We start from the raw sequence: 27,075 nt of genomic DNA on the forward strand, positions 1-27,075 counted from the left end.
CTAAAAGCCTTTGATGTGGCAGTAGGCCTCCAGGGAGGACAGAACGATGTACAGGAGCCAGAGGCTGAAGAACAAAGCGCTGGTGAGAATCTTGGGGACTCTAGGACCTCCCAGCTCTCCTCCGATGGACGGCCTGCGGCGGTACATCAGCACGGCCACGGCCACCAGCGCCAAGATGCTGAACACGGTGACGCTGAACGCTAGCGTTCCTGGATCCACGCGGAACTCACGGCCCTGGAAATATATATAATATACATTATAATGTACATAATGAACACGGTGACGCTAAACGCTAGCGTGAGGGTACCTACCCTAGGGGACACAGGGAGGAGAACATGTGAGGGTACCTACCCTAGGGGACACGGGGAGAACATGTGAGGGTACCTACCCTAGGGGACACGGGGAGAACATGTGAGGGTACCTACCCTAGGGGATACGGGGAGAACATGTGAGGGTACCTACACTAGGGGACACGGGGAGAACATGTGAGGGTACCTACCCTAGGGGACACGGGGAGAACATGTGAGGGTACCTACCCTAGGGGACACGGGGAGAACATGTGAGGGTACCTACCCTAGGGGACACGGGGAGAACATGTGAGGGTAAATACCCTAGGGGACACGGGGAGAACATGTGAGGGTACCTACCCTAGGGGACCCGGGGAGAACATGTGAGGGTACCTACCCTAGGGGACACGGGGAGAACATGTGAGGGTACCTACCCTAGGGGACACGGGGAGAACATGTGAGGGTACCTACCCTAGGGGACACGGGGAGAACATGTGAGGGTACCTACCCTAGGGGACACGGGGAGAACATGTGAGGGTACCTACCCTAGGGGACACGGGGAGAACATGTGAGGGTACCTACCCTAGGGGACACGGGGAGAACATGTGAGGGTACCTACCCTAGGGGACACGGGGAGAACATGTGAGGGTACCTACCCTAGGGGACACGGGGAGAACATGTGAGGGTACCTACCCTAGGGGACACGGGGAGAACATGCAAACTCCACACAGAAAGGCCGTATCGCCAACCCCGCCCAGGGTGTGGGCACTGATGACGCGGAGGAGAGAACACACCCCCAGTATACTGAGCTGTGGTTGGCTCCAGTATACTGACCTGTGATTGGTGGTAGATGGCGGCGATGCTCCAGGCCACGCCTATCCCCAGGAAGACGTTGACGGCGTTACTTCCTGTTACGTTTCCGATGGAGGCGTCTGCATATTGGTCCTGAGTGGCAGACACCTTGGAGGCAAAGGTATCTGTGGGCGAGAGACACTGGGTTAATACTAGAGAGAGAGGCATCTGTGGGCGAGAGACACTGAGGTAATACTAGAGAGAGGGATCTCTTATTCCGCTTTGTGCGAATAATCCCCTTCCGATTAACCTTCGGCCCCAACCTGTGAATACTGTATATTCCATGTTTAGAGGAAATGTATATGTTGCCTTAAATTATTATTGTTATATCACTTACTGTTACTGTGTTAACTTATTATTCATGTCATGTGTAGGACCCGGATGGAAACAAGGCCGCAAGGTCTTTCTTCGGTGAAATCCTTTTTTGGACAAAAATGGGTGAGAGACACTGAGGTAATACTACTAGCCCTTACCCGTTGTGAGATACCCCCCCCCCCCTTGTGGCCGTGGGGGGTACTGCACACGGGTGCGTTTGTAATTGACTAATACATTCATTAATAATCATTAATGTGGGAAATCGAAAAAAGGGCTTCATTATGCCCTCCATATTCAAATAGTCAATGCCTGTGTGAAAAGTGGGAGTGATTGGTGCAGGCAGTAAGGAGCTATGGCAGTGTTTCTGACACACAGACACACAGACACACACTCAGACATTGTTAGAATTATAGTATGATGATGATGATGATGATGATGATGATAGAGAGAGGTATCTGTGGGTGAGAGACACTGAATTAATACTAGAGAGAGAGGTATCTGTGGCCGAGAGACACTGAGGTAATACTAGAGAGAGGTATCTGTGGGCGAGAGATACTGGGTTAATACTAGAGAGAGAGGTATCTGTGGGCGAGAGATACTGGGTTAATACTATAGAGAGAGGTATCTGTGGGCGAGAGATACTGGGTTAATACTAGAGAGAGAGGTATCTGTGGGCGAGAGACACTGAGGTAATACTAGAGAGAGAGGTATCTGTGGGCGAGAGACACTGGGTTAATAGTATATGGCGTGAGTATAGTGGGTGTATATGGGGTGGTTATAGTGGGTGTATATAGGGTGGTTATAGTGGGTGTATAGTGTGTGTGTGTATATGAGGAGGTTGTAGTGGGTGTATAGTGGGTGTATATGGTGGTTATGGGGGTGTATATGGGGTGGTTATAGTGGGTGTATATGGGGTGGTTATAGTGGGTGTATAGTGGGTGTATATGGTGGTTATGGGTGTGTACATGGGGTGGTTATAGTGGGTGTATATGGGGTGGTTATAGTGCGTGTATATGGGGTAGTTATAGTGGGTGTATAGTGTGTGTATATGGGGTGGTTATAGTGGGTGTATATAGGGTGGTTATAGTGGGTGTATATGGGGTGTATAGGGTGGTTATGGGGTGTATATGGAGTGGTTATAGTGGGTGTATATGGGGTGTATATGGTGGTTATGGGGTGTATATGGGGTGGTTATAGTGGGTGTATAGTGGGTGTATAGGGTGGTTATGGGGTGTATATGGGGTGGTTATAGTGGGTGTATATGGGGTGGTTATAGTGCGTGTATATGGGGTAGTTATAGTGGGTGTATATGGGGTAGTTATAGTGTGTGTATAGTGTGTGTATATGGGGTGGTTGTATTGGGTGTATAGTGTGTGTATGGGGTGGTTATAGTGGGTGTATAGTGTGTATGGGGTGGTTATGGGGTGTATATGGGGTGGTTATAGTGGGTGTATATGGGGTGTATAGGGTGGTTATGGGGTGTATATGGGGTGGTTATAGTGGGTGTATAGTGGGTGTATAGGGTGGTTATGGGGTGTATATGGGGTGGTTATAGTGGGTGTATATGGGGTGGTTATAGTGCGTGTATATGGGGTAGTTATAGTGGGTGTATATGGGGTAGTTATAGTGTGTGTATAGTGTGTGTATATGGGGTGGTTATAGTGGGTGTATAGTGTGTGTGTGTATGGGGTGGTTATGGTGGGTGTATATGGGGTGGTTATAGTGTTGTATATGGGGTGGTTATAGTGTGTGTATAGTGTGAGTATATGGGTTGGTTATAGTGGGTGTATAGTGTGTGTGTGTGTGTGTGTGTGTGTGTGTGTGTGTGTGTGTGTATGGGGTGGTTATAGTGGGTGTATATTGGGTGGTTAAAGTGGGTGTATAGTGGGAGTATGTGGGGTGGTTATAGTGTGTGTATAGTGTGTGTATATGGGGTGATTATAGTGGGTGTATATGGGGTGGTTATAGTGTGTGTATGTTGAGTGGTTATAGTGGGTGTATATGGGGTGGTTATAGTGGGTGTATATGGGGTGGTTATAGTGGGTGTATAGTGTGTGTATATGGGGTGGGCATAGTGGGTGTATATGGGGAGGTTATAGTGTGTGTGTGTGTGTGTGTATGGGGAGGTTATAGTGTGTGTATATGGGGTGGTTATAATGGGTGTATAGTGTGTGGGTGTATATGGGGTGGTTATAGTGGGTGTATATGGGGTGGTTATAATGGGTGTATATGGGGTGTTATAGTGGGTGTATAGTGTGCGTGTATATGGGGTGGGTATAGTGGGTGTATAGTGTGTATATGGGGTGGTTATAGTGTGTGTATATGGGGTGGTTATAGTGTGTGTATATGGGGTGGTTATAGTGGGTGTATATGGGGTTGTTATAGTGGGTGTAGTGTGGGAGTATATGGGGTGGTTATAGTGGGTGTATAGTGTGTATATGGGGTGGTTATAGTGGGTGTATATGGGGTGGTTATAGTGGGTGTATAGGGTGGTTATGGGGTGTATATGGGGTGGTTATAGTGTGTGAATATGGGGTGGTTATAGTGGGTGTATATGGGGTAGTTATAGTGGGTGTATAGTGTGGTTATGGGGTGTATATGGGGTGGTTATAGTGTGTGTGTATATGGGGTGGTTATAGTGGGTGTATATGGGGTGGTTATAGTGGGTGTATATGGGGTAGTTATAGTGGGTGTATAGTGTGGTTATGGGGTGTATATGGGGTGGTTATAGTGGGTGGTTATGGTGTTTATATGGGGTGGTTATAGTGGGTGGTTATAATGGGTCACCTGGTACAGACGTCCCCAGCGCTACGAACACCACCGCGGTCACGCTGTCCTTCAGGCCCACCGTGCAGCCGAAGTGCGACGCCAGGTCTCCGATGAGGGCGGTCAGGATGCCGATGACGCTGATGGACACGCAGAAACATGCCCAGCCGCTCCAGTAGTCGGTGGGCGGGACCAACGCAAACAGCAGCTTCCAGAATACCGTCAGGAAGTGCATCACGTAGTCGAAGCCCGAGGGGGCGGAGCTACCACCCTCATCATCATCGCCGTCATCACCTGTACCGTTAGGGGCGGGAGAGCAATTTAAAAAAAACTGCCATTTTCATTAGCTAGAAAGTGCATTTTGTTTAAAAAATAAAAATAAATGCCAAGAGTAGATCAATTTTAACGTGAGATCTAAAGGTCAGAGTTCATAGATCAAAGTAACAGATGTGTTCCCGGTGAGGAGACGCATGCTGTTTGAGCGTCGAAGTTTTATTGCATGCGACGGTCAAACGGTTCATGAGCTATGCCTGGTCAAAGTTTGCATTTTCAATTGAGTGCTATAGCGCCACCCTTTGGCCAATGGTCGTGGGCTTCGCGTCCTCAACGTTTAAAAAATACAGACTGAATTTAACCGTGTAGTCGGTATTCGTGAAACGTTGAGGAACTGCAAAGTGACGTACAAAGTACAAAAACAATAAAGGACGATAATAATTAGCATAATTAATGAATAATTCCATAATAATTAGCATAATTAATTAATAAACTCATAGTAACTAGCATAGTAAATTAATAATCCCATAATAATTAGCAGAGTAGATGAATAATCCCATAGTAACTACATAGTAAATTAATAATCCCATAACAATTAGCATAGTTCATTAATAAACTCATAGTAACTAGCATAGTTAATTAATAATCCCATAATAATTAGCATAGTTAATTAATAATCCAATAATAATTAGCATAGTAAATTAATAATCCCATCGTAACTAGCATAGTTAATTAATAATCCCATAGTAACTAGCAGAGTAAATTAATAATCCCATAGTAACTAGCATAGTAAATTAATAATCCCATAGTAACTAGCATAGTAAATTAATAATCCCATAGTAACTAGCATAGTTAATTAATAATCCCATAGTAACTAGCAGAGTAAATTAATAATCCCATAATAATTAGCATAGTTAATTAATAATCCCATAATAATTAGCATAGTAAATTAATAATCCCATAATAATTAGCATAGTTAATTAATAATCCCATAATAATTACCAGAGTTGACACTGATAGCTTCTATGAACTGTTGTCTCCAGCTGTTGGTTCCAACCAGCAGAGCCAGATTCGTCTTCTTGATGAGTTTATCCACAGTACTCTGAAATATAGAAAGAATATATAAATATAGACATATTCATATTATAATTAGTACTCTGAAATATAGAAAGATTTATATTAGAATTAATACTAGAGAGGGTGGGTCGCCCTTACTCTGTCTGTCTGTCTGTCTGTCTGTCTGTCTGTCTGTCTGTCTGTCTGTCTGTCTGTCTGTCTGTCTGTCTGTCTGTCTGTCTGTCTGTCTGTCTGTCTGTCTGTCTGTCTGTCTGTCTGTCTGTCTGTCTAGAGGAGGATATCAGACAGATACCTTGAACTCATAGGACTCCTCTATCACCACCTCCATCTTGCTGTACTCCCCCAGGGTGGGTCGCCCTAACTCTGCAATCCTCCTCTCCTCCTGCTCCTTGTGGGAGAGCACCTCCTCCTCGCCTCCTCTCTCCTCTGAGGACAGAAATAATAGCCACATGGTGGCGCTGATAACAGGCCAAGTAGCTAGTGGGCTACGTTGTTATTTAAACACGGTATCAGTAACGTTACTTATTGCCATACAAGGAGGTATACACCTGTCTAGTTATGACCATATAAGGAGGTATATAGTATAGTATCGTAGTTATTATAAGGGAGCTATATAGTATAGTATAGTATAGTATAGTATAGTATAGTATAGTATAGTATAGTATAGTATAGTATAGTATAGTATAGTATAGTATAGTATAGTATAGTATAGTATAGTAGTTATTATAAGGAGGTATTATATCACCATATAAGGAGGTAATTATCTACCTGTGATCTTGATGACTGTGTACAGTACAGTACAGTACAGTACAGTACAGTACAGTACAGTACAGTACAGTACAGTACAGTACAGTACAGTACAGTACAGTACAGTACAGTACAGTACAGTACATATTATAAGGACGTATCTCTACCTGTGATCTTGATGACTGTGGACGGTGGAGGGTTTTCCCTGCCTTGGATCTTCCTGTAGATGTCTTTACCTACAGACAGACAGACAACAAATATAATAACAAATGATTGTTTAGGGTTACAGATTAGAATAACAGATTAGATTAGGAGGATTACAATAAATTAGAATCACAGTAAATTAAATATTGAAATTCAGACATACCTGTTTTTACAAATCCACCTAAAAAAAGAGAAAGAAATACAAGCAATTAAAACAGGTCATAACTTTGAGATTGAATTAGCCACTATTTGATTGATTTCAACTGTTTCAATTAAATAATCCAGAAACAACACTGTCTTGAATGTGTTCATATTATCACCACTTTACCTCAAATACAGCTCAATGTGTTCTTATATTATCAACACTTTACCTCAAATACAGCTCAATGTGTTCTTATATTATCACCACGTTACATCAAATACAGCTCAATGTGTTCTTATATTATCACCACTTTACCTCAAATACAGCTCAATGTGTTCTTATATATTACAGGGCTGGGCAATTTTGTACGATGGAGAGGGCCACAATTTTTCCACACTCATTGCATACTATACTGTCGTAGCAAAAATAGCCAATCTACAAGCTCAAATGCGTCGCAATGTGACGCGTTTTGACGGCTATTTTTGCTATATTTGAATTGAATTCCTGATTATTATTATTTTTTGCCATTTTTGAATTGGAATCCAAGAAAATATTTTTTTTATTGAATTTCAAATGCATTTAGTTATAGTTATGTTAACTTTATGAACTAAAAACAAATACAAGTAACGTAAAGGGTGTTCAAGCAATAGCACTAAATTAGCGGTTTCTGTTAAGTCATTGATTGACACCTTTCAGAATGATTGAATAGTGAATTCTTACCAGCTTCCTGAAGCAACACAGCTGATGGAGAGAAGAGAGGAGAGGAGAGGAGAGGAGAGGAGAGGAGAGGAGAGGAGAGGAGAGGAGAGGAGAGGAGAGGAGAGGAGAGGAGAGGAGAGGAGAGGAGAGGAGAGGAGAGGAGAGGAGAGGAGAGGAGAGGAGAGGAGACACATGAACACACAGCAGATAGAGGGCAGCAGAGAGCAGCCTTGTAAAGGTTTCCAGTCTTCAGTGTTGAATGTTTTGTTCATGAAGTCACTGTTGGACTTGACCTTTGACCTGCCTGAGTGTCTATATCTGACATAATAAACACTTACCTGGTTACTGTTGTCCTGCCTGCCTGCCTGCCTGCCTGCCTGCCTGTCTGTTTGTCTGTCTGTCTGTCTGTCTGCCTACATTTGGGTACTAAATCTCCTGCCTCGCACATGTGACAATTAGTGTTACTGGTTAGTGAATATTCATGCCAGGGGTCCCAGGGGGGCCAGGGGCCCCTAAACCCTAAACCTCAGGCTGCGTCCCATCTGCCCTCAAGTCAGCCAGAGTAACACCACTCCTCAAAAAACCAACCCTTGACCCCTCAGATGTCAAGAACTACAGACCGGTATCACTCCTTTCATTTATTTCTAAAACCATTGAACGTGTCGTCTCCAACCAGCTCTCTCTCCATCTCTCACAGAACAACCTGCTGGATCCCAACCAGTCCGGATTCAAGAAAGCCCACTCCACAGAAACTGCCCTGCTGGCAGTCACAGAAGCACTGCATGCTGCCCAAGCTGCTTCCCACTCTGCAGTACTGATTCTCCTAGACCTATCAGCAGCATTTGACACAGTGAACCACCAGCTGCTCCTAGACACCCTAGCGGAGCTAGGCATCGGTGGAACGGCACTAAAGTGGTTCTCCTCCTACCTCACCGACCGGACCTACCAGGTTTCCTGGAAAGGTCTGTTATCATCCCCCCGAACCCTCCAAACTGGGGTCCCACAGGGATCTGTACTTGGTCCCCTCCTTTTCTCACTGTACACTAAATCCCTTGGCACTATCATCTCTGCTCACAATATATCCTATCACTGCTACGCCGATGACACACAACTGTTCCTATCCTTCCCCCCCTCTGCCACTCAGGTGGAAGAGCGCATCACTGCATGCCTGGCTGACATCTCACAGTGGATGTCCTCCAACCACCTCAAGCTGAACCCAGACAAGACTGAGCTTCTCTTCTTCCCAGCTAAGTCCTGCCCTATGCGGGAGCTAACTATTTCCGTAGACAACGCCCTGGTAACGTCTGTCCCAACAGCCAGGAATCTTGGTGTTGTCCTGGATAGTCAGCTCTCGTTCAAAGCTCACATCACAGCTGTCACTCGATCATGTAGGTTCACACTCTATAACATACGACGAATTAGACCGTTCCTCACCCAGGAATCAGCCCAGCTCCTAATCCAGACAACAGTCTTGTCAAAACTCGACTATTGTAACTCCCTCCTTACTGGCCTACCAGCATGTGCACTTAAGCCTCTCCAGCTGATCCAAAATGCAGCAGCTCGCTTGGTCTTCAACCAGCCAAAATTCTCACATGTCTCCCCCCTGCTCCGCTCCCTCCACTGGCTCCCGGTCGCTGCCCGCACAGAATACAAAACTCTGATGCTGGCATTCAAAGCAACCAAAGGTATGGCTCCCCCATATCTTACAAGTATGATTGAACCCTACAAACCCTCCCGCGCACTCAGATCAGCCAACGCAGGGAAACTGGAAGTACCCTCACTAAAAACGCCGGGACAACGCTCCACACGTCCCAAACTCTTCTCCCTTCTGGCTCCAAAACTGTGGAATGCACTTCCCATTGCAGTCAGAACTGCAGCATCACTCCCAATCTTCCGCCGTAGCCTGAAAACCCACCTTTTCAGACTCCATCATGGCCCATAGCACTTACCCTAACCCCTTAGATAGCATTTCTGTTGGCTTAGATAGCATTTGACACAGACTTATAGCATGTTATGTAGACAGCACTATAATTGTATTGTATATAGTCATAGCACGCCATGTGTATAGCATAGTAGTAAATATGTATAGTTTATATGTATAGTGTATGTATAGTTTCATTATATAGATATTCCACTGTTACTTTCTTAGCTTACGCATGTTTCATGATATTGATAAATGCTTTTATGTGATGTATTCCCATGCTTTTGTTCTTGCTTAAATGTAAGTTGCTCTGGATTAAGAGCGTCTGCTAAATGCCTAAATTGTAAATTGTAAATTGTAAACCCTCAGGGTTGATGTGGGGTGATGGTGGAGCTCGGCGAACGGTAACAAATTAATAGTTCAAAAGGGTGAAGACACGCCCCCTTGCTGCCCTTCCAGCGAATAGCATTCGTTTTCAGGACCAGCAGTTCCACCACGGTTTGATTTGAATTGGCCTGAAAGAGTGGAAGCTTTGACCTCTGACCCTATTTGACCTCTAACCCCTCTTTGACTTCTGACCCTTTTTGACCTCTGACACTGACAATATTTGACCTCTAACCCTATTTGACCTCTAACCCCTCTTTGACCTCTGACCCTTTTTGACCTCTGACACTGACAATATTTGACCTCTAACCCTATTTGACCTCTAACCCCTCTTTGACCTCTGACCCTGACCCTATTTGACCTCTAACCCCTCTTTGACCTCTGACCCTGACCCTATTTGAACTCTAACCCTCTTTGACCTCTGACCCTGACGCTATTTGACCTCTAACCCTCTTTGACCTTTGACCCTGACCCTCTTTGACCTCTAACCCTCTTTGACCTCTGACTCTAACCATATTTGAACTCTGACCCTGACCGACCTCTGACAGTACAAGAAGAACCAAGAGAAAATAGAGTGTCTTCAACACGCTGTAGAACCATCCTATCACACTGTGACCTGTAGAACACGCTGTAGAACCATCCTATCATACTGTAACCTGTCGAACCATCCTATCACACTGTAACCTGTAGAACCATCCTATCACACTGTAACCTGTAGAACCATCCTATCATACTGTAACCTGTAGAACCATCCTATCACACTGTAACCTGTAGAACACGCTGTAGAACCATCCTATCACACTGTAACCTGTAGAACCATCCTATCACACTGTAACCTGTCGAACCATCCTATCACACTGTAACCTGTAGAACCATCCTATCACACTGTAACCTGTAGAACCATCCTATCATACTGTAACCTGTAGAACCATCCTATCACACTGTAACCTGTAGAACACGCTGTAGAACCATCCTATCACACTGTAACCTGTAGAACCATCCTATCACACTGTAACCTGTAGAACACGCTGTAGAACCATCATATCACACTGTGACCTGTAGAACACGCTGTAGAACCATCCTATCATACTGTAACCTGTAGAACCATCCTATCACACTGTAACCTGTAGAACCATCATATCACACTGTAACCTGTAGAACCATCCTATCACACTGTAACCTGTAGAACCATCCTATCACACTGTAACCTGTAGAACCATCCTATCACACTGTAACCTGTAGAACCATCCTATCACACTGTAACCTGTAGAACACGCTGTAGAACCATCCTATCACACTGTAACCTGTAGAACCATCCTATCACACTGTAACCTGTAGAACCATCCTATCACACTGTAACCTGTAGAACCATCCTATCACACTGTAACCTGTAGAACCATCCTATCACACTGTAACCTGTAGAACCATCATATCATACTGTAACCTGTAGAACCATCCTATCACACTGTAACCTGTAGAACCATCCTATCACACTGTAACCTGTAGAACACGCTGTAGAACCATCCTATCACACTGTAACCTGTAGAACCATCCTATCACACTGTAACCTGTAGAACCATCCTATCACACTGTAACCTGTATAACCATCCTATCACACTGTAACCTGTAGAACCATCATATCATACTGTAACCTGTAGAACCATCCTATCACACTGTAACCTGTAGAACACGCTGTAGAACCATCCTATCACACTGTAACCTGTAGAACCATCCTATCATACTGTAACCTGTAGAACCATCCTATCACACTGTAACCTGTAGAACCATCCTATCACACTGTAACCTGTAGAACCATCCTATCACACTGTAACCTGTAGAACCATCCTATCACACTGTAACCTGTAGAACCATCATATCACACTGTAACCTGTAGAACCATCCTATCACACTGTAACCTGTAGAACCATCCTATCACACTGTAACCTGTAGAACCATCCTATCACACTGTAACCTGTAGAACCATCCTATCACACTGTAACCTGTAGAACACGCTGTAGAACCATCCTATCACACTGTAACCTGTAGAACCATCCTATCACACTGTAACCTGTAGAACCATCCTATCACACTGTAACCTGTAGAACCATCCTATCACACTGTAACCTGTAGAACCATCCTATCACACTGTAACCTGTAGAACCATCCTATCACACTGTAACCTGTAGAACCATCCTATCACACTGTAACCTGTAGAACCATCCTATCACACTGTAACCTGTAGAACCATCCTATCACACTGTAACCTGTAGAACACGCTGTAGAACACAGAGGGACACAGAGGGAAGAAGAAGAAGAAGAAGAAGAAGAAGAAGAAGAAGAAGAAGAAGAAGAAGAAGAAGAAGAAGAAGAAGAAGAAGAAGAAGAAGAAGAAGAAGAAGAAGAAGAAGAAGAAGAACTATAACTTCTGCCCTGTACTACAAGGTCACAGAGGTCAGAGGTCAACGACCTTTGTGGATCTTCCATTGCGGTTCCTCCAACAGGATGTAGAAAGAGTTGTGTCTGTCGTACGAGCCCTGGTCCACAACACGCACTCTGATTGGCCGCCTGTGAACAACACACACTCTGATTGGCTAACTGTGAACAACACACACTCTGATTGGCTAACTGTGAACAACACACTATGATTGGCTAACTGTGAACAACACGCACTCTCATTGGCCGCCTGTGAACAACACACACTCTGATAACACACTGCCTGTAAACATGGGATACACAGGAAGCCCTCTCATTGGCTGCCTGTAAACATGTGACACACAGGACGCCCTTTCATTGGCTGCCTATAAACATGTGACAGGAAGTGGGAAGTGCCGATCAACCGGGTCCACCATCCCTAACTCTGATTGGCTCCCTGTGGGGTCATGTGACAGGAAACACGTGAGTTTAGGGTGGCAGACGGATCAGGGGGTGGAGTCACAGAGAGAAGGTCATTTTAATAAATGTAAATTAAATTCGTTGTGAAACCACAGGAAATGAAGTCATTCATCTTAGAGTGTTTTGGTGTTTTTGGCGACACCTTGTGGTTGCTCCGTTACAGCGTCTGTCGACCGGCAAGATTATACTGACAATGTTGTCAACAATGAATTAATTAATTGATCAATTGATCAGTAATGAATTAATTACTACGTGGGATTGTATTAAATACACTAAGACTAAAACTATGTAGAATTGTATTAAATATTAAATGAACTCAATGAACAGTAACATGAATGTTTCAAATGTTTATAATTTATATTTATCATGTTTAAGTGAGTTTAAATACAAATATAACATGAATGTTTCACACTCTGAATATATAGTATAATGTAATATAAATGTTAGAATATACAAAACAAATATAATAGGCCTATAAATATAAAATCATATACTATAAATATATGAAATATACTAAAACGACCTTCTCCCTGATATGACCTTGAGATGACCTCCGGCAGAGGTCAGGGGTCAATGGCCTATGCCAGAGGTCATTAGGGGGGCGGGGTTAGAGGGTGGAGTTATGAGGAGGGGAGGGGCCAACGGTGGGAGGGGCCAACGGAGACCACACCTTTCCTCTGACTCATCTCCACCAATCGCGGCTCTCCGATGTCCACGAAGAAGTTCTTGTTCTTTTCATATTCCTCGTCGTCAATTATATTGATCTGAATGCTCTTACTGTAAACACATCAATAACTGATCAATTATATTGATCTGAATGCTCTTACTGTGAACACATCAATAACTGATCAATTATATTGATCTGAATGCTCTTACTGTGAACACATCAATAACTGATCAATTATATTGATCTGAATGCTCTTACTGTAAACACATCAATAACTGAATCTGAATGCTTTTAATAAGTAACCAATTATATATCAGTGGTTCTCAACCAGTGGTCGGTTCTGAGGGGGGTTCCAGGTGGTAACCAAATGGACCCTTATTAGATCTTTAACTCCTGAGAGTTAAATTATTGTTAAACATTTGCATTACTTAATTTACAAGATTACACAATTAGAGAATGTGCTTGTTATCTCTCCTAATGGTACCAACATCAATACAGCATGGAATTGTGGACAAAATCATTTCCAACAATAACAAAATATTCTTTAGTTTTGGGTCTGAGAGGCTAAATGTCATCAAATGGTGGTCCGTGGCTCAGATGGGTCTGAGAGGCTAAATGTCACCAAATGGTGGTTCCGTGGCTCAGATGGGTCTGAGAGGCTAAATGTCATCAAATGGTGGTCCGTGGCTCAGATGGGTCTGAGAGGCTAAATGTCACCAAATGGTGGTTCCGTGGCTCAGATGGGTCTGAGAGGCTAAATGTCATCAAATGATGGTCCGTGGCTCAGATGGGTCTGAGAGGCTAAATGTCATCAAATGGTGGTCCGTGGCTCAGATGGGTCTGAGAGGCTAAATGTCATCAAATGGTGGTCCGTGGCTCAAATAATGAATGAATAAATGGGCGTTGATGTGAAAAAGGTTGAAAACCACTGAATTATATTGATCTGAAAATATTATATTTAATAAAACTTACTGTGTATTTGTATTACATTAAAAGTAATATGTTATAAAAGTGACTGTAGGCTATAACTATACATGTTTACATTATGAATAATGAATTATCATAATTAATAATGTAATATTAATATCTTACTGTATCTCATCATTAAGGAACTCCAGAACTCCGTGGGTGTCCTCGTAGTCCTCCCCCCCGCCCCGGGCCGACCCCTCCTGGGTCCTAAAGGGCACCTGGACCACGCCCCGCGCCCCAGAGCTCCGGGTCACCGTGACCTCCATGACCCCCACGCTCTCTGAGACGGTCACCACTGGGTCCTAAAGAACACCGCGTATACAGAGTTAATATCTGGTCCTAAAGAACACAGCGTTTACAGAGTTAATATCTGGTCCTAAAGAACACAGCGTTTACAGAGTTAATATCTGGTCCTAAAGAACACAGCGTTTACAGAGTTAATATCTGGTCCTAAAAAACACAGCGTTTACAGAGTTAATATCTGGTCCTAAAGAACACAGTGTTTACAGAGTTAATATCTGGTCCTAAAGAACACAGCGTTTACAGAGTTAATATCTGGGTCCTAAAGAACACAGCGTTTACAGAGTTAATATCTGGTCCTAAAAAACACAGCGTTTACAGAGTTAATATCTGGTCTTAAAATACACCGTGTTAGAGGAATGTTTTGCTCTGTTTTTTTTCTTATTAAAGTCCGTTCCTAGTGTTCCTATGCAAAGCGCTTTGGGTATTTAGAAAAGCGCTATATAAATTTGAGCTATTATTATTATTATTACTATTATTGTTCGCTCTGGGAGATATTCTCTGAATTATAAAGTTAAATGCTATCTATCGCATTCACACCTAATACGTTTTAATCGCAGTAAAGCTTTCTGTTGTGAAGGAGACCTACAGTAAGTTACAGTAAACCTTTCTGTTGTGAAGGAGACCTAAGTTACAGTAAACCTTTCTGTTGTGAAGGAGACCTAAGTTACAATAAACCTTTCTGTTGTGAAGGAGACCTACAGTAAGTTACAGTAAACCTTTCTGTTGTGAAGGAGACCTAAGTTACAGTAAACCTTTCTGTTGTGAAGGAGACCTACAGTAAGTTACAATAAACCTTTCTGTTGTGAAGGAGACCTAAGTTACAGTAAACCTTTCTGTTGTGAAGGAGACCTAAGTTACAGTAAACCTTTCTGTTGTGAAGGAGACCTACAGTAGGTTACAGTAAACCTTTCTGTTGTAAAGGAGACCTAAGTTACAATAAACCTTTCTGTTGTGAAGGAGACCTACAGTAAGTTACAGTAAACCTTTCTGTTGTGAAGGAGACCTACAGTAAGTTACAGTAAACCTTTCTGTTGTGAAGGAGACCTAAGTTACAATAAACCTTTCTGTTGTGAAGGAGACCTAAGTTACAGTAAACCTTTCTGTTGTGAAGGAGACCTACAGTAAGTTACAGTAAACCTTTCTGTTGTGAAGCAGACCTACAGTAAGTTACAGTAAACCTTTCTGTTGTGAAGGAGACCTAAGTTACAGTAAACCTTTCTGTTGTAAAGGAGACCTACAGTAAGTTACAGTAAACCTTTCTGTTGTAAAGGAGACCTAAGTTACAGTAAACCTTTCTGTTGTGAAGGAGACCTACAGTAAGTTACAGTAAACCTTTCTGTTGTGAAGGAGACCTAAGTTACAGTAAACCTTTCTGTTGTGAAGGAGACCTAAGTTACAGTAAACCTTTCTGTTGTGAAGGAGACCTACAGTAAGTTACAGTAAACCTTTCTGTTGTGAAGGAGACCTAAGTTACAGTAAACCTTTCTGTTGTGAAGGAGACCTAAGTTACAGTAAACCTTTCTGTTGTGAAGGAGACCTACAGTAAGTTACAGTAAACCTTTCTGTTGTAAAGGAGACCTAAGTTACAGTAAACCTTTCTGTTGTGAAGGAGACCTAAGTTACAGTAAACCTTTCTGTTGTGAAGCAGACCTAAGTTACAGTAAACCTTTCTGTTGTGAAGGAGACCTAAGTTACAGTAAACCTTTCTGTTGTGAAGGAGACGTACAGTAAGTTACAGTAAACCTTTCTGTTGTGAAGGAGACCTACAGTAAGTTACAGTAAACCTTTCTGTTGTGAAGGAGACCTAAGTTACAGTAAACCTTTCTGTTGTAAAGGAGACCTACAGTAAGTTACAGTAAACATTTCTGTTGTGAAGGAGACCTAAGTTACAGTAAACCTTTCTGTTGTGAAGGAGACCTACAGTAAGTTACAGTAAACCTTTCTGTTGTGAAGGAGACCTAAGTTACAGTAAACCTTTCTGTTGTGAAGGAGACCTAAGTTACAGTAAACCTTTCTGTTGTGAAGGAGACCTACAGTAAGTTACAGTAAACCTTTCTGTTGTGAAGGAGACCTAAGTTACAATAAACCTTTCTGTTGTGAAGGAGACCTAAGTTACAGTAAACCTTTCTGTTGTGAAGGAGACCTACAGTAAGTTACAGTAAACCTTTCTGTTGTGAAGCAGACCTAAGTTACAGTAAACCTTTCTGTTGTGAAGGAGACCTAAGTTACAGTAAACCTTTCTGTTGTGAAGGAGACCTAAGTTACAGTAAACCTTTCTATTGTGAAGGAGACGTACAGTAAGTTACAGTAAACCTTTCTGTTGTGAAGGAGACGTACAGTAAGTTACAGTAAACCTTTCTGTTGTGAAGGAGACCTACAGTAAGTTACAGTAAACCTTTCTGTTGTGAAGGAGACCTAAGTTACAGTAAACCTTTCTGTTGTGAAGGAGACCTAAGTTACAGTAAACCTTTCTGTTGTAAAGGAGACCTACAGTAAGTTACAGTAAACCTTTCTATTGTGAAGGAGACGTACAGTAAGTTACAGTAAACCTTTCTGTTGTGAAGGAGACCTAAGTTACAGTAAACCTTTCTGTTGTGAAGGAGACCTAAGTTACAGTAAACCTTTCTGTTGTGAAGGAGACGTACAGTAAGTTACAGTAAACCTTTCTATTGTGAAGGAGACGTACAGTAAGTTACAGTAAACCTTTCTGTTGTGAAGGAGACGTACAGTAAGTTACAGTAAACCTTTCTGTTGTGAAGGAGACCTACAGTAAGTTACAGTAAACCTTTCTGTTGTGAAGGAGACCTAAGTTACAGTAAACCTTTCTGTTGTGAAGGAGACCTAAGTTACAGTAAACCTTTCTGTTGTGAAGGAGACCTACAGTAAGTTACAGTAAACCTTTCTGTTGTGAAGGAGACCTAAGTTACAGTAAACCTTTCTGTTGTGAAGGAGACCTAAGTTACAGTAAACCTTTCTGTTGTGAAGGAGACCTAAGTTACAGTAAACCTTTCTGTTGTGAAGGAGACGTACAGTAAGTTACAGTAAACCTTTCTGTTGTGAAGGAGACCTAAGTTACAGTAAACCTTTCTGTTGTGAAGGAGACCTACAGTAAGTTACAGTAAACCTTTCTGTTGTGAAGCAGACCTAAGTTACAGTAAACCTTTCTGTTGTGAAGGAGACGTACAGTAAGTTACAGTAAACCTTTATGTTGTGAAGGAGACGTACAGTAAGTTACAGTAAACCTTTATGCTGTGAAGGAGACCTACAGTAAGTTACAGTAAACCTTTCTGTTGTGAAGGAGACCTAAGTTACAGTAAACATTTCTGTTGTGAAGGAGACCTAAGTTACAGTAAACCTTTCTGTTGTGAAGGAGACCTACAGTAAGTTACAGTAAACCTTTCTGTTGTGAAGGAGACCTAAGTTACAGTAAAGCTTTCTGTTGAAGGAAGTAAGCAATGCATTGACACTAATATTAATACGTAAGAAATGCATTGACACTAATATTTAATACGTAAGCAATGCATTGACACTAATATTAATACGTAAGCAATGCATTGACACTAATATTAATACGTAAGCAATGCATTGACACTAATATTAAACGTAAGCAATGCATTGACACTAATATTAATACGTAAGCAATGCATTGACACTAATATTAAACGTAAGCAATGCATTGACACTAATATTAATACGTAAGCAATGCATTGACACTAATATTAAACGTAAGCAATGCATTGACACTAATATTTAGCTTGAATCAGTTGACAGTATTTGAGCCTGTTATGACTATGATCAAATGGAGGTTGGGGTGGTGGAGGTTGGGGTGGTGGAGGCTGGGGTGGTGGAGGTTGGGGTGGTGGAGGCTGGGGTAGTTGAGGCTGGGGTGGTGGAGGTTGGGGTGGTAGAGGCTGCAGCTGTAGTAACGTGTCGGAGAACACGTGTACCAGGGAGGTGATTGTTTAACGAGGTTGGTTAACGAGGTGGAAGCTGACTGTTTAACGAGGTGGAAGCTGATTGGTCACCTGGAAGGTGAAGATGCCAGCGTGGTCGTCATCAAAGATGGTTACCGTGGCGCTGCAAGGCAAGCCAAGCCCCGCCCCTGTGTTACCATGGTGACCGTTGGACAGGGCTGATGATTTCACCGTCATGGAAACGTAGACAGCCAATAGTAGACAGCCATTGTGATGATGTCACCGTCATGGAAAGGGAGACAGCCAATAATAGAATTTAATTGGATCATGTTGGATCAAAAATCACACTCAAGTGAAGTGGTGAAGCCTGGTAATGAGTGTTTATGGTGCTCTAAGCAAAGATTAAAAGTCCATGGACTTGACTGCCACGCTGTTTAACACCCCGATCGCCCAGGACGAAGTCCTTTCAATTAGTAACACCCAGCGCCCAGGACGAAGTTTTATCAAAAAGACGAAGGTTATTGATATCAAAACCGATCGCATCGCTCCACAGCCTGGGAGCGCCTGTTGAGCAACATTCGATGTTGCGCAACAGTGGGACGTCATCGAAAATGTTCTGTTTTGCCGACGAGACCGAGAATCTTAAAACGTGAATAACTCTTGATCTAAAATTCTAAATCATTCCGTCCAATTCTAAGAAAGGATCATGTGTTAGACGGCCCATCGCGGTCCCGTCGCGGTAGATTTAATCATATCTCCCGCAGATCTAGAGTGTTTTGGCTACATCTAGCTACTTCAGCTACATCCGGGATAGTGTTAAAGTGCTCTAAACAAACAAAAGTCCATAGACTCTCCGAGGTCACGTCCCCTTCATAAATGACCTACCGTTAGCCATGCCCCCTTCAGGAATGACCTACCATTAGCCATGCCCCCCTCGGAGATGACCTTGACGTCAGAGATGACCTTGACGTTGCTCAGGTGAACCAGGAAGTGTTCGTCTTCCTCAAAGATGTCGTCATCGATGATGTCGATCCTGTTCAAGACCGGGCAACTTTATTAATAAGATTCAGATCAACAAAAACAACTTTATTAACCCATATGCTTCCTTTTCGGAGAGAAAGAGCTTTCCAAAGAAGACGGTTGACATTGGAGTGGACGGTGGCGATCTGTGAGTACGGTTTTCAGACACTAGATGGCGGTGTCTGTGGCTAATAATAATAATAACAATCGTTTTTTGTGTTCACGGTTCCAATATAAATGACTATGGCCCGTGTACACGACATGTTCATTTCCCATAGTGACTAATAATAACAACAATAATAACCTGATCTCCTTGTCCGTCTCTCCGGGCAGGAACACGACGGTTCCCTCTGTGAATCTGTAGTCCGATCCGGCGTTGGCCGTTCCGTCCTCCGTGCGGTAGTCCACGGACACTGTGGCGTTGAGGTCGCCTCCGCGGCGCACCACGTTCAGACGCACCCAACCGCAGTTCTCCAAACACTGGTAGGAACCAGGATCCAAAAACACCTGGAGGGGAAGGATTACCATGTAACACCAAACACTCGTAGGAACCCGAGAATAGTAAGAGAGTGGCGACACTAGCGTTGACTTCCATTGTAACAATGTAATGCGGAAGTGCTCATTCTATCTCAATGGGATAGTTCCAGCCATATAGGAGCAATGTTTGGAACTATAGCCCATAGGCACCCGCTTTGTCTCAATGGGATAGTTCCAATGTTTGGAACTATAGCCCATAGCACCCCGCTTTGTCTCAATGGGATAGTTCCAATGTGCGGAATTATAGCCCATAGCACCCCGCTTTGTCTCAATGGGATAGTTCCAATGTCCGGAACTATAGCCCATAGCACCCCGCTTTGTCTCAATGGGATAGTTCCAATGTTTGGAACTATAGCCCATAGCACCCCGCTTTGTCTCAATAGGATAGTTCCAATGTTTGGAACTATAGACCATAGCACCCCGCTTTGTCTCAATGGGATAGTTCCAATGTGTGGAACTATAGACCATAGCACCCCGCTTTGTCTCAATGGGATAGTTCCAATGTGTGGAACTATAGACCATAGCACCCCGCTTTGTCTCAATGGGATAGTTCCAATGTGTGGAACTATAGACCATAGCACCCCGCTTTGTCTCAATGGGATAGTTCCAATGTGTGGAACTATAGACCATAGCACCCCGCTTTGTCTCAATGGGATAGTTCCAATGTGTGGAACTATAGCCCATAGCACCCCACTTTGTGGCGAGATCAAAGCGTGTCGCCACTCTCTTACTATTCCACTCGGGTAGGACCCAGGATCCAAAAACACCTGGAGGGGAAGGATTACGACCGATCGACAGACAGACAGACAGACAGACAGACAGACAGACAGACAGACAGACAGACGGACAAACACCTTGGAGGTCAGGTGATCGTAGGTGACCTCTGAGCAGACAGACAGGTTGTTGCTCTGTGCTCGTCTAGCCTGGTCTGCAGCGTGACGCTTCAGGATGTTCCCTGCTCCTGTCAACATCCTGGTCGCCTAGCAACACACACACACACACGCACGCACACGCACACGCACACGCACACGCACACGCACATTATTATTCAAGTATTTTTATTGAAGTTTGCAAGACAGGACAGACAACAGATACATGAAAACAATTACAGAACAGATACAGGGCAAAACAACAACACCAGTACTCAACATTCATGTATAAAATATAAAAGTCTGAAATACAATGTAAAAACCACAAATAATAAAATACAAAAAAGATAAATAAAAATGAAGGGGGGGGGGGGGGGGGGGGGGGGCAATGACTACGTAGAAAATACTACCGCAAAGTAGGTTTGAAACGGTTGCCAAATATTTCTGAGTGGAGCCCCTGATCGTATATTTAAGTTCTTGGAGTTTGAGACGTGACATCATAACATCCTCCACCCGACGTTTGTGAGATGGCGGCGCTGCCTTTTTTAACCCATTCTGACCTGAGATCAGATTCATACGAGGTTTCCACTGGACACACACTGGTCTGATGAACCCATTCTGACCTGAGATCAGATTCATATGAGGTTTCCACTGGACACACACTGGTCTGATTAACCCATTCTGACCTGAGATCAGATTCTAGAAATGTCAGTCGTTCTTAAATTTTTCAAAAAAAGCAGACCTACAAGCTCGTAGCGCGCCACTCGGTGGCGCGCTATGAGCTTGTAGATCTGCTATTTTTCAATAGCTAAAGCAAAACATGATCCTAACACCAAAATGGGTTCCCGTTCAGAATGGGCTAAATAGTATCAGGCGTCTCGTCTGGCGAGTAGAGAGGAGAACGCTATAGCTTCAGCCTGATGAGTTGGCGTTTGTATTCCCTCTGGGGGAGGGACACCAAACAGCACTGTTATTGGATCGGGATCGATTGTGTTGAGTTACAAATATATACGAGAAGGTATTAAATATCTCTGTCCAAAATGCAGTCAATCTGGGACATGATTCAAAACATGTGGCTAAAGCGTAGCAGACTCATGACCACACCTGGCACAGGCTGGATCTGAGTCTGCCAGGGGATAAACACACACACACACACACACACACACACACACACACACACACACACACACACACACACACACACACACACACACACACACACACACACACACACACACACACACAGAGTAGAGCAACAGTAACAGTAACCCCAGTAATAATAATACCTGACAGCGGTACGGTAGAAGGCCCTGCTCTTCGGCTGCTGGTTCAGTAACAGTAACAGTAACCACAGTAATAATAGTAACAGTAACCACAGTAATAATAGTAACAGTAACAGTAACCACAGTAATAATAGTAACAGTAACCACAGTAATAATAGTAACAGTAACAGTAACCACAGTAATATTAATACCTGGCAGCGGTAGAAGGCCCTGCTCTTCGGCTGCTGGTTCAGTAACAGTAACAGTAACCACAGTAATTACAGTAACAGTAACCACAGTAATATTAATACCTGACAGCGGTAGAAGGCCCTGCTCTTCGGCTGCTGGTTCAGTAACAGTAACAGTAACCACAGTAATTACAGTAACAGTAACCACAGTAATATTAATACCTGACAGCGGTAGAAGGCCCTGCTCTTCGGCTGCTGGTTCAGTAACTGGTAGTTGAGGATCTCCAGAAGCTGCTCCGTGTCTTTCTCAGGATGCTTCACTTTCAGCTCCTTCAGGAGGAGAGCTATCTCCCTCCTCACCTCCTCCTCCTCCTCCTGCTCCTCTTCATCCTCCTCTACTCTCTCCTCCATCCTCATCCCTCCATCCTCTCCTCTTCTCTTCATCTCTGACAACTGTGGAACAACACAGCGTCTTTCATATTATTATTATTATTATTATCATCTGATCAGAACCATGGAGAGCTCCGTAGATTTAGAGTTCTGATCAAAACCATGGTGAGCTCCGTAGATTTAGAGTTCTGATCAAAACCATGGAGAGCTCCGTAGATTTAGAGTTCTGATACACTTCCGTCGGCCCGTTAACAATGAAGAGAACGCCAGTGAGCATAGACGAAACCGGTCTAGGATCGCTGAAGTTTTATACCAATGAAAATGACCTAACAGTGCCTACACACGTCAAAGGGACCTGTTTTGATTCTAAAGACGTGAATATACGTCTTTAGCATAATGAATTAACACCCAATCAAATTAGTTCAAATCTAATAGAGTGCCCAAGAGCTCTACTACTCTGTCTCTCTCCTATAGTTTACTGTCTCTCTGCATTCTATGATCCTATAGTTTACTGTCTCTCTGCATTCTATGATCCTATACTTTACTGAGACACTGAGACACTGTCTCTCTACAAAAGCTAAATGCTAAATAGTAAATGTTAAAAGCTAAATTCTAAATAGTAAATGGTAAAAGCTAAATGCTAAATGGTAAATAATATAAAGGTAAGCTGTACCTCGGGCTCCCCTTCGTCCTCTATGCCGTCGACGCCCTTCCTCGCAGTCTCCTCCCCCTCAGTCTCTACGATGACCACGCCCTTCCTCTTGCCGGGGCGGTAGCGCTTGTGGACGTACTTGTAGAAGAGCAGGCGGCGGTCGGCCACGTAGGCAAAGCCCACGCACAGCGGGAAGAACGCCAGCGTCAGAAGCCCCTCCCACACCTCCACCACCGACGGAGAGATGACCGCCAGGATGAGGTAGAGCCAGGTGTAGGCCAGGATGCTCCAGGTCGCCGTGACGAAGAACACCCTACGATAAATACCACGAAGAACACCCTACGATAAATACCATGAAGAACACCCTACAATAAATACCACGAAGAACACCCTACGATAAATACCACGAAGAACACCCTACGATAAATACCACGAAGAACACCCTACGATAAATACCACGAAGAACACCCTACGATAAATACCACGAAGAACACCCTACGATAAATACCACGAAGAACACCCTACGATAAATAACACGAAGAACACCCTACGATAAATACCACGAAGAACACCCTACGATAAATACCACGAAGAACACCCTACGATAAATAACACGAAGAACACCCTACGATAAATAACACGAAGAACACCCTACGATAAATACCACGAAGAACACCCTATGATAAATACCATGAAGAACACCCTATGAAAAATAACACCCTACGTTAAATAACACGAAGAACACCCTACGATAAATAACACCTGAGGTATTATCTTACCTCAGGCGTTTGATCTCCAGGCCACCAGGGGGCAGTGTATTATCCCATTCTGAACGGGAACCCATTTTGGTGCATCATGTTATGCTTTAGCTATTGAAAAATAGCAGATCTACAAGCTCTTAGCGCGCCACCGAGTGGCGCGCTACGAGCTTGTAGGTCTGCTCTTTTTGAAAAATCTAAGAACGGCTGACATTTTTTAGAATCTGATCTCAGGTCAGAATGGGTTAATCAGACCAGTGTGTGTGTCCAGTGGAAACCTCGTATGAATCTGATCTCAGGTCAGAATGGGTTATCTTACCTCAGGTGTTTGATCTTGCGGTGTTCTCCGTCGGGGATGACGGACACACACAGGCCGATGATGACGAACATGTTGAAGGCGGCGGAGCCCACGATGGTGTTCGGACCGAGCTCGCCCGCATCGAAGCCGTGGCCGCACACCTCCACCACGCTGAGCAGGATCTCTGGAGCGCTGGAGCCCAGTGCCATCAGGGTGAGGTTGGAGACGGTCTCGTTCCAGATACGAACCGTATGGGTCACCTGTAATAAAACACATTATATACAGTGTTGTTTTTGGCAGCAAATTTCTATTTTAGTTTAGTCATAGTCTTTGGACTGAAACTTCATTTAGTTTTAGTGGACTAAATGTCATAAGATTTTAGTCGACTAAATCTACAGTTGATTTAGTCGACTAAAATGTATTTTGGCGGGTCTCACAGCTTGTGAGCTTGTAGATCAGCTATTTTCAGCATGCAACAACCAAGTGTAAAATGACTTATACTGGATCTCTTGTCCACTAGTCCCTTCCTAACATTTTAGTCTAGTTTTTATTTGTCGACAAAATTTAGTCTTAGTTTTAGTCATAGCTTAGTTTTCATTTAGTTTCCATTTATTTTTGTCAGTGAAAATAGGTAGTCGACGAACATTTTTCGTCTTAGTTTTAGTCGACGAAAACAACACTGATTATATATTCTTTTAATAAACGCTATAACACATATAATATAAACTATAAAACATGGAGCCCAGAGCCGTCAGGGTGAGGTTGTTGGAGACCGTCTCGTTCCGGATACAAACCGTATGGGTTACCTGTAATTAAACACAATATAAACTCATTCGAAAAGCTAAGTTTGGTCCAGTGTTATTTCTCCCCTTTATTAGTTTAGTTAGGTTTAGGTTTAGCGTTGGGTTTTAGACCGGTACCTTCTCTCCGTTGGGTTTCTTGACGGTGATGTCTCTCTCCTGAGACGTGATGACCTCGATGGAGGCCATGAAGCGGTCAGCGATGATGGACACACCCAGGAACATGTAGAAGAGAGCCAGGAAGTAGATGAGCGCCCGCGCACAGAGGTCGCCGTGGCCCGGGTTCACCGGCTTCCACACGGGAAGGATGACGCCCGGGTAGCAGACCACGATGCCGCCGCACTTTGATTGGCTAGTGTTGGACGATGTACCTGTAGGGCCGGTTGATTGGTCAGTTGGTTGATTGATTGATTACAATTTTAAATTGTAGTCATTTATCAGACGCTCTTAATCCATTTAGACCTGAGGCCAATTCTAAAAAAAAAAGTCTTCTAAATCCTAAACGTTTTCAGAAAAACCTCATGTTTCTATATCAGTGGTTCTCACAGGGTTAAAACCTCATGTTTCTATATCAGTGGTTCTCACAGGGTTAAAACCTCATGTTTCTATATCAGTGGTTCTCACAGGGTTAAAACCATAGATTGTAAAAAATATGGACAAAGCGTTCACCGGGTCTGATATGGACGTAAAATCCTTGAATTGTAAGTCGCCATCTTTCTAGATCCGTTTTGGCCCAGCTGGCCCATTGGCTGGCCCAGACAACGAGGCGGGACTTCCCCCCTTCTTCTTAGTTGGTTTTTATTTTGACTCGAGTGGGTGGGGAATCCCGATCATAGACTGTAACGGTAGCCACGCCCCTCAGAACATACGCAACTTTATGGTCATTCTTTTAATAAATGGGACCATCATTTTCCGAAAAGAATATTATGACATTAGAAATTAGACTTTAAACTAGTGACTGGAAGCAGAAAGTATTCATGACCATGTTTATTAAGGTATTACAGTCTAGGTGAAGTTGGCCCCAAATACATGGATCTCTATGGAGCTATGGGTTTTTTTGGGCCCAATGACAGCGCCACAACAGGCCATTATATGAACTTTCAGGAAATCCTGATTTCCTTATGGCTTCACAAAATATCTGTCTGACTGCCCCCCTGGTTAAAACCTCATGTTTCTATGTCAGTGGTTCTCAAACTATTTGTCAAGGACACCCAGAATTATCTGTATTTGGCCGCTGACCCCCATCAGAAAAGATGTTGTTCCAGGGACACCCCAGGGAGCAAAGATTTGAGTTAAAAATGTTCGATCTGAAATAATATTTATTACAAAATATAGATTTACGGCACATTTTCACGATTAAAAAAAAATAGCAGATCTACAAGCTCGTAGTGCAGCACTTGGTGCCACGCTATGAGCTTGTAGATCTGCTATTTTTCAATAGCTATCTTTTCTTCTCCCGTGATACGCGTTCGGAAAGAAGAAGTACTTCAGTGAAAGTATATCAGTAGAAGTACTTAAATAAATGTATATCAGTAGAAGTACTTCAGTGAAAGTACTTCAGTAAATGTATATCAGTAGAAGTACTTCAGTAAATGTATATCAGTAGAAGTACTTCAGTGAAAGTACTTCAGTAAATGTATATCAGTAAAAGTAGTTCAATAAATGTATATCAGTAGAAGTACTTCAGTGAAAGTACTTCAATAAATGTATATCAGTAAAAGTACTTCAGTGAAAGTACTTCAGTAAATGTATATCAGTAAAAGTACTTCACCAGACGTACCGTTGAGGGGGTGGAGCTGAGGGGAGGGGCGACCTGCCGCTGTGGGCGGGACCTCAGAGCAGAGGACAGCCAATAGGAGAGCCAGAAGCACTGATGATGTCACCGACCG

The 27,075-nt window shown here is 43.3% G+C and overlaps 1 protein-coding gene across 1 annotated transcript; it reads right to left on the reverse strand.

The window, feature by feature from the left end:
* slc8a1a (solute carrier family 8 member 1a) lies at positions 1-25,426 on the reverse strand (the record flags this gene model as incomplete). The annotated part of the gene is made up of 18 exons (XM_083765993.1): positions 25,307-25,426; positions 24,408-24,646; positions 23,352-23,643; positions 22,511-22,741; positions 20,824-20,949; positions 19,737-19,939; positions 19,330-19,445; positions 18,524-18,600; positions 14,319-14,497; positions 13,230-13,336; positions 7,384-7,404; positions 6,685-6,702; positions 6,485-6,553; positions 5,863-5,996; positions 5,496-5,595; positions 4,242-4,514; positions 1,122-1,264; positions 1-234 (listed from the first exon to the last, which is right to left on the reverse strand). The coding sequence occupies exons 1-18, from the start codon at positions 25,409-25,411 to the stop codon at positions 1-3; spliced, it is 2,667 nt and encodes an 888-aa protein (XP_083622119.1). The 5' UTR covers positions 25,412-25,426.
* Positions 25,427-27,075: the final 1,649 nt, after the last annotated feature.

This window comes from Protomyctophum parallelum, assembly GCF_964188405.1.
Source record: "Protomyctophum parallelum genome assembly, chromosome: 5".
In the NCBI taxonomy this organism is placed as follows: Eukaryota; Metazoa; Chordata; class Actinopteri; order Myctophiformes; family Myctophidae; genus Protomyctophum; species Protomyctophum parallelum.